This window comes from Protopterus annectens, chromosome 1.part1 (assembly GCF_019279795.1).
Source record: "Protopterus annectens isolate FY-2018-M chromosome 1.part1, PAN1.0, whole genome shotgun sequence".
Classification (NCBI taxonomy): Eukaryota; Metazoa; Chordata; order Ceratodontiformes; family Protopteridae; genus Protopterus; species Protopterus annectens.
Window position 1 is genome coordinate 1,053,029,486 of NC_056726.1, and position 8,529 is coordinate 1,053,038,014.

At 37.7% G+C, this 8,529-nt stretch overlaps 1 protein-coding gene across 1 annotated transcript in view; it reads left to right on the top strand.

Moving 5' to 3' along the window:
* LOC122808876 overlaps window positions 1-6,994 on the top strand; it is a 520,542-nt gene extending 513,548 nt beyond the window's left edge. Inside the window, exon 6 of the mRNA XM_044079989.1 lies at window positions 6,491-6,994. Coding sequence (XP_043935924.1) covers window positions 6,491-6,600 — 110 coding nt within the window. The 3' untranslated portion in view covers window positions 6,601-6,994. The remainder of the gene's footprint in view (window positions 1-6,490) is intronic.
* The last annotated feature ends 1,535 nt before the right edge of the window (window positions 6,995-8,529 follow it).

Genomic DNA, 8,529 nt, shown 5'->3' on the forward strand with positions numbered 1-8,529 from the left:
ATAACTAGCGTCAAGGAGTAAAGGCACAAAATGCTAAAAAAGGATTAAATACATTATTGCTGTAGGCTAGCATAGAAGGAACTAACATCAATAGAAAAACATGAATGCAGGTTTTGACAATGCAGTGGTATGAGAAGCATATGTCTGAGGTATATAGTTTGACCTTTGTTATACAGAAGAGTAGGGAAGAGATGAAAGGCTCTAGCTAATTAGTATGCCTATTCAGAACTTTACACATATATAACATGGGTGGTATTAATACAAAAACTGACAATGAAAGTGCCAGGAGCAGGAGTAGGGTTTTTAGAAATGTACAAGGTAAGTTTCATGTAAAAAGAAAGAAATAAGAAACTACAAAATGAACTAAGAGGAGGGTTTATTTGCTTATTAGTGGGTTATAGAAGGGGAAAAAGCAGTATACTCTAGTTAGTGTTAATCTGGGTTAGCTCATGGGCATAGCCATTGTGCTTTAAGGTGTAGTTTTAGTTGGTGCTTGAAAAGTGGTAAAGATTAAAGTAATTGTAGGCTGCTGGGGAGTCTGTTCCAAATCGTACCCACGGAATTAGAGAAGAGGGAGCCCCCTGCTTTATTAAGGGGTTTCTGGATGGGCACTTGTAGTTTCTTTGCTGAGCAAAGAGTAGTAAGATTTCTATAAGGAGAGACTATGCTACTAAGAACAGGAGTATTGTTGGTATGAAAGAGAATCTTATGGGTAATTGTAAGTTGCTGAAATAGTAGCTGGTTTTGGAGTTCTAGCCATCCTAGCTGTTTGAGATGTATACAGTGATGGGTTCTATATGGTGAACCCGTAGCAAATCTGGCAATGTTGTTGTAGGAAGTTGCCAGTTTGTTTAGGTTCATTTTGGAAAGATTTGTATAAATAGATGAAGCATAGAGGAAGGTCGAGATCAGGTGGGTATAGGCAATGGTGGTTCTGGCTTCAGGGTGAGGAAGGATTTTATCCTATAAAGTGAGCCAAGTTTTCTGTTAACAGTTTTAACAGTAGTGTTAATGTGTGTGTCAAAGTTAAGATTTTGATCAATTGTTACTCCTAAAAGCTTGGTGGTCAGGTCAGGTGCAATTATAGTACCATTGCTAGATTTAACAGTGAAATCAATAGGGGAGGACTTTAGTGTGGGAGTAAATATCAGTAATTTAGTTTTTTTGGCGTTTAGCAGGAGGCAACGTTGCAAAAAACATTTTTCAACTGAGTTAAGTACTGTCTGGGTAATGGTTTGGAGCTCAGCAGATGAGGTGTCAGAACACACTAGTGTGGAATCATCTGCATATTGTATGTAGGTAGCTTGAGGAATATAATCTGTAGGTCATTGATGAATATAGAGGAAAGGAGATGTCCCAGGACGGAGCCTTGTGGGACCCCAAGAGTAACGGGAAGAAGAGTGGAAAGGTTATTGTCCCAGAGGACAGCTTGCTGTATGTTTCCTAAGTAGGACTTGAACCACTGTAATGCCTGTGTGTTGAGTGAGAATTGTTTTAGTATATCTAGTAGTAATTAGTGGTTCACCATATCAAAGACTGAGCCAGGTAGTAAAAGAAATGTCAAGAAAAACAATCAGTAACAGTGGGAATTCGGAAGATAGGTTTGTAGAGTTGTGGGGTAAAGTATGAAGGCTTTGTAGAGGTGTGGGGTAAAGTATGAAGGCTTTGTAGAGGTGTGGGGTAAAGTATGACGGCTTCCAGGGATGGATTAGGGATGTCAGAGGGAGTGCAGAGTGAAGAGTGAAATAATATCTAGAGAGGACACTAATTGATGAGACAGGTTACTAAGCAGAAAAAGACAGGGCACACAACTAGGTAGAAGCAGGTATGACAGGAAAAGGATAAAAAGGGAAGAAAGCTAAGAGTATCGCGCCACCTTGTGGCCAGACACTTAATGGCAGCAGGAGAGATACAAAAAATAATCCCCGAAGGGGGATATCAGGCTAGGGAAATAGAGGAAGAAATCCTGGTTAGGAGTTTTTTTTTGGGGGGAGACAAGGGGTTAGGGTTAAGTAGAAACTAGAGGAGCTAAAGGATTAAGTTAATGCTAGAAAGGAGGGGATGTGGCTGCTGGCTAACCTGGTAGGGAGGGTTGCTTATTCTAACAGTGGAATTCTAATATATATTGTAATAGTAAGGAAAATGACCTGTTTTACCCTTTACACTGTTACCCTTCTGTAACAGAAACATGGGTGCACTGTTACCCTTCTGTAACAGAAACATGGGCGCACTGTTACCCTTCTGTAACAGAAACATGGGCGCACTGTTACCCTTCTGTAACAGAAACATGAGCGCACTGTTACCCTTCTGTAACAGAAACATGGGCGCACTGTTACCCTTCTGTAACAGAAACATGGGCACACTGTTACCCTTCTGTAACAGAAACATGGGCGCACTGTTACCCTTCTGTAACAGAAACATGGGCGCACTGTTACCCTTCTGTAACAGAAACATGGGTGCACTGTTACCCTTCTGTAACAGAAACATGGGCGCACTGTTACTCTTCTGGTTACACAAACATTGGTGCACTGCTACCCTTCTGTAACAGAAAAATGGGCGCACTGTTAAACTTCTGTAACAGAAACATGGGCGCACTGTTACCCTTCTGTAACAGAAACATGGGCGCACTGTTACCCTTCTGGTTACACAAACATCGGTGCACTGCTACCCTTCTGTAACAGAAACATGGGCGCACTGTTACCCTTTGGTTACACAAAGATCGGTGCACTGCTACCCTTCTTGTTACACAAACATGGGCGCACTGTTACCCTTCTGGTTACACAAACATGGGTGCACTGTTACCCTTCTGGTTACACAAACATGGGCACACTGTTACCCTTCTGGTTACACAAACATGGGTGCACTGTTACCCTTCTGGTTACACAAACATGGGTGCACTCTTACCCTTCTGGTTACACAAACACACATGGAATATGTGGATATGTGGGATTTGCAATGTGATATTTAAATTGTCTTGTATTACTGGGGTAGAAAACAATCTTCCCAAGTTTCATGATGAATGGTGAAGCTGGCTAAGCACCCGAGTTATATGAATTTTTATATCAAATCATCCAGCAAAGTCAAAGATACAAACCACCAAAGTACATATTAAAACTGCATCCACCCGCATCTCATTTTTGTCCCATTTTTGCACATGGTATCTGTGTGCCACATCAAGCATGACAATTATCTGGAGCCAACGTTCACACCACCTTGTGGCTAGCCCTGTCAAACTTGTTCATCTGTACTAAAGAGATACTCACGAGTATTACCTGTTTAGTGTCCAGTCTGCCTACTGTATGTTTTTGGAAGACAACTGGAGCACCCAGAGAAAACCCAAACAATCAGACAGAAGATATGTAGACTGCACATAGGTGGCAACCCTGCCAAGTAATGAAGTTGGAGGCCTACTGTAATACAACAGTATTCCCCACTGTGCCACAGCCATTGCACCAGTAAAACTGTATGTGCTTTGCATTTTAAATGCAAATGTGAGGTGTTATATAAAAAAAATCAAATAATAATTAAAGGACAAAAACTATGTTGTATTAACTTACTTGCAGAATCCTTTATTACAGTATCCCCTAACAAACATAGGCAATATTTAGTAAATATAGAAAGAAACCACAACGCCACAAACTCCTATAACTCCAAACTGCAAAACAAATCTGACCACTAATAAATTTCACCGACTGTCAAAAAAGAACCACTTAATAGAACAAATATTTATTCTCTCTAGCGCTTCGGTGTTGCCACCTTCCAGTATGTTTTCAATTGATTTTTTTTATATAAAAGCTTGTATTTGTAATTTGTATGTTTGATACTCCTGGAAGGTGGCAACACCGAAGCGCTAGGGAGAATAAATATTTGTTCTATTGAGTGGTTCTTTTTTCACAGTCGGTGAAATTTATTAGTGGTCAGAGTTGTTTTGCAACATTTAGTAAATATGTTTATTTCTGCTTGTCTTTCAAACCAAATAATGCTTTTACCAAAGTCATTGCTTTCAGCCTTTTTCACTTTCTGTATCTATATTTATGTATACATCTATATTATATCTCTTTCCATCAATGTATCTATGTATGTCTATCTATGCATCTATCTTTCTGTCTCTGTCTCTTCATCTATCTACATATCTTTCTGTGTATCAAGAGTCTCATTTTGCTTCCATTAATTATGCAAAAAAGTAATCACTTTGTCTACGTCTTGGGTACACTTTTATGCAGGAGAGCATTGTTTTGGCATGGCCATTTTCAATTCTTGGGTATTTGTGAAACATCTGCATGGTCTGTGAAAGGTTCCACTGCAATTTGTGCCATCCCATGGACAGCATAGTACAAAGATAAATGCCGTGTAATCGAAGGATCCGGGATCAAGAGTCGGAACAGTATTTTTCTTTTCTTTTCAGTACTGGGATGGTGCAATTGTGTGGAATCTGGTAGTCTGAGATGTAATGCTAACATGTCAGAAACAGCTCATTAATGGTTTCTCCTAGTTTATTTTCTCCAAGTTTTATGGAGGGGGGGGTTCCTACCTCCATGACATGAAAGGACTCCATCCCTAGTCAAACTTGATTAAAGTTTGAGAAATTAGTATTGCTTCAGTCATTGATTTTAGCCAAAAGTGCTCATCGCAGCACCTGCAATGTGCCCAGAATTGTTTCCTTATGCAATTCGTATGGCGGTACATGTGCTGGCAGCACATCTAAATATGACTGTAAATTCTTTGTTTATGAGACCCATTACTCCTACTAATGTTGGAACTGTCTGGGCATCCTTCTTTCACAGTGCACTTGTTTCTGCCTGCAAATCCTGGTGTTTTATGACTTCGTGTCAGTCTGTACATAAGACTCTGTAATCACTGAGTGTAGCAATGTCTGTGATCAATGCTACTTTTGGTTTCTTTTCATAAACTATTATATATGGTTTTCTTGCATCTATTTTTTTTAACTGCTGGTAGTGGGTGACCTCATGTGATATAAACCTCATAACTGCCTATAATGCTTCTCAGCTACTACAATATTGTATTGTTTGCACAATCCCCAATGCAACAGTCTTGCCACATTATTATGTCTTTCAGTGTACAGGCCGTCTGCCATTAGTATATCACACCCAGCAACAAGTTATGTGAGCATTTCCCATTCTGTTTTATAGGACCTGCATTTGTCTGTTTTTCCAACATGTTATGCAACTGCAATGGCCTACCTTAAACCCTCACTACAGTGCAGTGGTGCTGTTACCTTAAGCTTCTTGTGTATGTAAGTAATATGCTCAACATTGCTCATTTCCCTGAACTTCTTGTGAATGCTACTAATGTGCAAAATAAATGCTATTTGTAAATATTGTACATATGTTTTTCTTTTTCTTTTTGACACTCTAATGGTATGCTCACAAACCAACCAAATTGTAATGTATCTCCTGTGTTTAATAGAGTTCTCTCCAACTTTGTTTTAACTTTTGTAGTATGTTGTCAACTGCTGTCTACATATTAAACCCTGTAACCTGTAACTATTACTACTAAATACTGTTGCTATTGTACTGTGTGGAGCTTTTCTCCCTGAGCCTCTGCTAAAAACGGACACCTGTTGTCCAGTCGGACTATCCCGGTAAACAAATGTCAAATAAATAAATAAATGTTCAAAGGACTTTATAATCCAATGTGCACATAGTCCACTATCCTCGGCAACCAGTATTAACCTTTCACCTTTTGCTTTGAATTCACCTCTCTTTAACCATTCCTGCATCAGATACTGATCAGCATGCGGTTGTTCCAGAAGTTTTCTGTACTTGCAACTATATTTGTTCCTTTTCCACATTTCTTGCCTTCTCATCTGATCCTTCTTCATATAGTCTTTCTTTTGTTTTTTGGCATACACTGATTTTTATATAAAGCATGAGGCATTTTTCTTGTTTTCATGTCCAACTGATCCAATATGTTTTGGAGCCATCGATCACCCCAAAGGTTAGAACAGGAAGAAGAAATTAGTTTATAGTGTGAACTTTGTTCCTAGGTGTCAGGGCTGTTTCTGTATTAACTTTAGTCTTCTAAAATATTCCTTATTAAGTTTTGCTCACATTTATTCATGTTTTATTGTTGATCCTCATCAGTTGTCAAAAATGTATACACTCCCTCCTCCTCAAGTTCCTTTTTACCACATTCCTGTTGCAGCCTGATATTTTCTTGGTGGTGCAGCTTTACTGCTTTAAATGTTGCGTTTCCACATTGATCAAGAACAAATGACATTTGTATATCACCTGAGAAAGGTATGACCACTTGCAGTTGTGCTTTCAGCTCCTCATCTGATGAACTATACAGTTTTAAATGGTTGTATATGTACTTTCTGATGAGGATCGGAATGACCTACAAAGTTTTTCTCATCATTTTAACTGATGTGTTATATTTAAGTATGGTCATGCCACAAATGCTTACACTGTCATTGTATGAAGTTTGAAAACCAAGTCATTTTTAACTACCATTATATTTCCACTTTTAGGAGGTGCTCTTCGTGTCGAAACTATCATCAAGATATGTATCTGTGCCATAGAAATCCCACTGATGATTATTTTTGTTGTGGACTCAATATGTAGCAAGAGAAAAAAATGAAGCAACTGAAAAGGATTCAGACAGAATAAACAGTCCAGCAATAATGGTGTTTCTAACTCAATGGATTTACTTCCTCATAATTTGTGATCCTTGTGTTAACTTGATATGCTTAACAGTGAACGGTTATACATGGACTGTAAAACTTAAACATTTTTTTTTTGCATAAGTGATTCATTCATATTCCTCCCTGTAAAGTTTATGAATTGTGTTGCAGCTGCAACTATATAAGGCATTGCTCTGCTATTGTACAGCAGTGTTCTCCTGAAAAATAGTGGAAGACATGTCTTTACCATTGCATGTCTGCTTAAAATTAAGCAAAAAATTAAAGAGGGCCTTATGCATGACATAACACATGCCAAGCATTACTAATGAGAAAATAAAGTCTTGAATTATACTGCTGAGTTTGGCATACTGTGAATTTTTACATTAATTGTAAGTAGATCTGCCACAACCATGATCTACAGACTTCGGAACAAAAACAGTAATCCATGGGTAAGTTATTGTAGTTTTTTATAATGTAAATATAAATAAAGTCCTACTCTCTGCCAGTATAAATGTTACATTCTTAATTTCACAGCCTACAATGTATTTGATAATATTTTCTTTTTGTCAAATATATATAAAGGCATTGTCAGTGACTGCTTTAAATGTATAACAGCAACCATGGTATACACCACAATCAACCACTGATGCAACGTAACTGTAGCTGGACAGTATTTTGAACCCAGATGTTACTGCCAGCTCTTAGAGCAAAATTATGAGGGTACCAGCTCCCTGATAGCTTATGGAAAGCAAAGAGTGCTGTATTACAAATCTTGTACCCCCTGCTGTGAATTCAGCATTTTGTATGTAGAAATAATTAGTGGAAGGCATAGGGTCAGTTTAGACTGCAATATTTAGGGGCAGGCTATTGGTGCAAGGTCATTTAAGGTCACTTAGTCTGCTTGTGCTCCTCTGATGTAGTCATTAAGGCAGACGATGACTGAGTCACTGGCTGAATGTAATGTGCAAAGATTATGCATATTTGTTGCAGAAGACATCCTAGCGTCTGTAGTATAATTTCTCCAAAGGAATAATCAGGCCCAGCAGATACATGAAAAGAATGATGTGTTAGAAGGAACCACATGTAGCAGAGGTCACTGCTATGAAATCAGAAGACGTTGATACTCTACTGTATAAACTAAACTTGATAGGTGTCATACATGCATCAGTACATTGTGAAAACATTTATTTTTGTTTTGGGTCTTCTATGCATAAGCATTTGAATCTGCAGCTTTATTTAAAATGGTTCTCTAGCTAAATGTTTCATAAAGAAAAAACAATTCACATTAGAATGATCCTTAATGATCTAAGATATAATCTTGTGCTTATAGGTGCACCTTTTATTTTTAATGTCTTTTTCCCTTAGAATATTGTTTTATGTGTAGTGGTTTATTTAGTCAAATTTTTTTATCCATGTTCAGACATATCATTAAAACTTAAAAACGTATCACATATCTGTTTGATATCAGAAAACAACTGCTGTTTATCAATGTAAATGCTATTCTCAAATTTTTTTTTTTCTTTTTACACACACTGTGCCTGTCTTTGCCAGTACATTATAATCTTGATATTGGGATAAGTCACTTTACACCTCTACATAGAGGGGGAAAATGTTTTCACACCACATGTATCTCAAAATATGATTTTAGCATAACATTACTGTTACAATATGTCAAAACATTTTTATTGCAGTCTTACAGTCCATAATTCTTGACTTACTTCTAATTTGCACATTTATGACAAACTCTGAAATGTTATGATTTTCATTCTTTTTAAGTAAAATAATTTCATTCTGAAACATCTTCTCCATGCACCCCTTGTATGGATAAGAAAATATACAACACAAGAACAGGAGGCAGCCTTTTATTTATGCACATTGGTGTGATT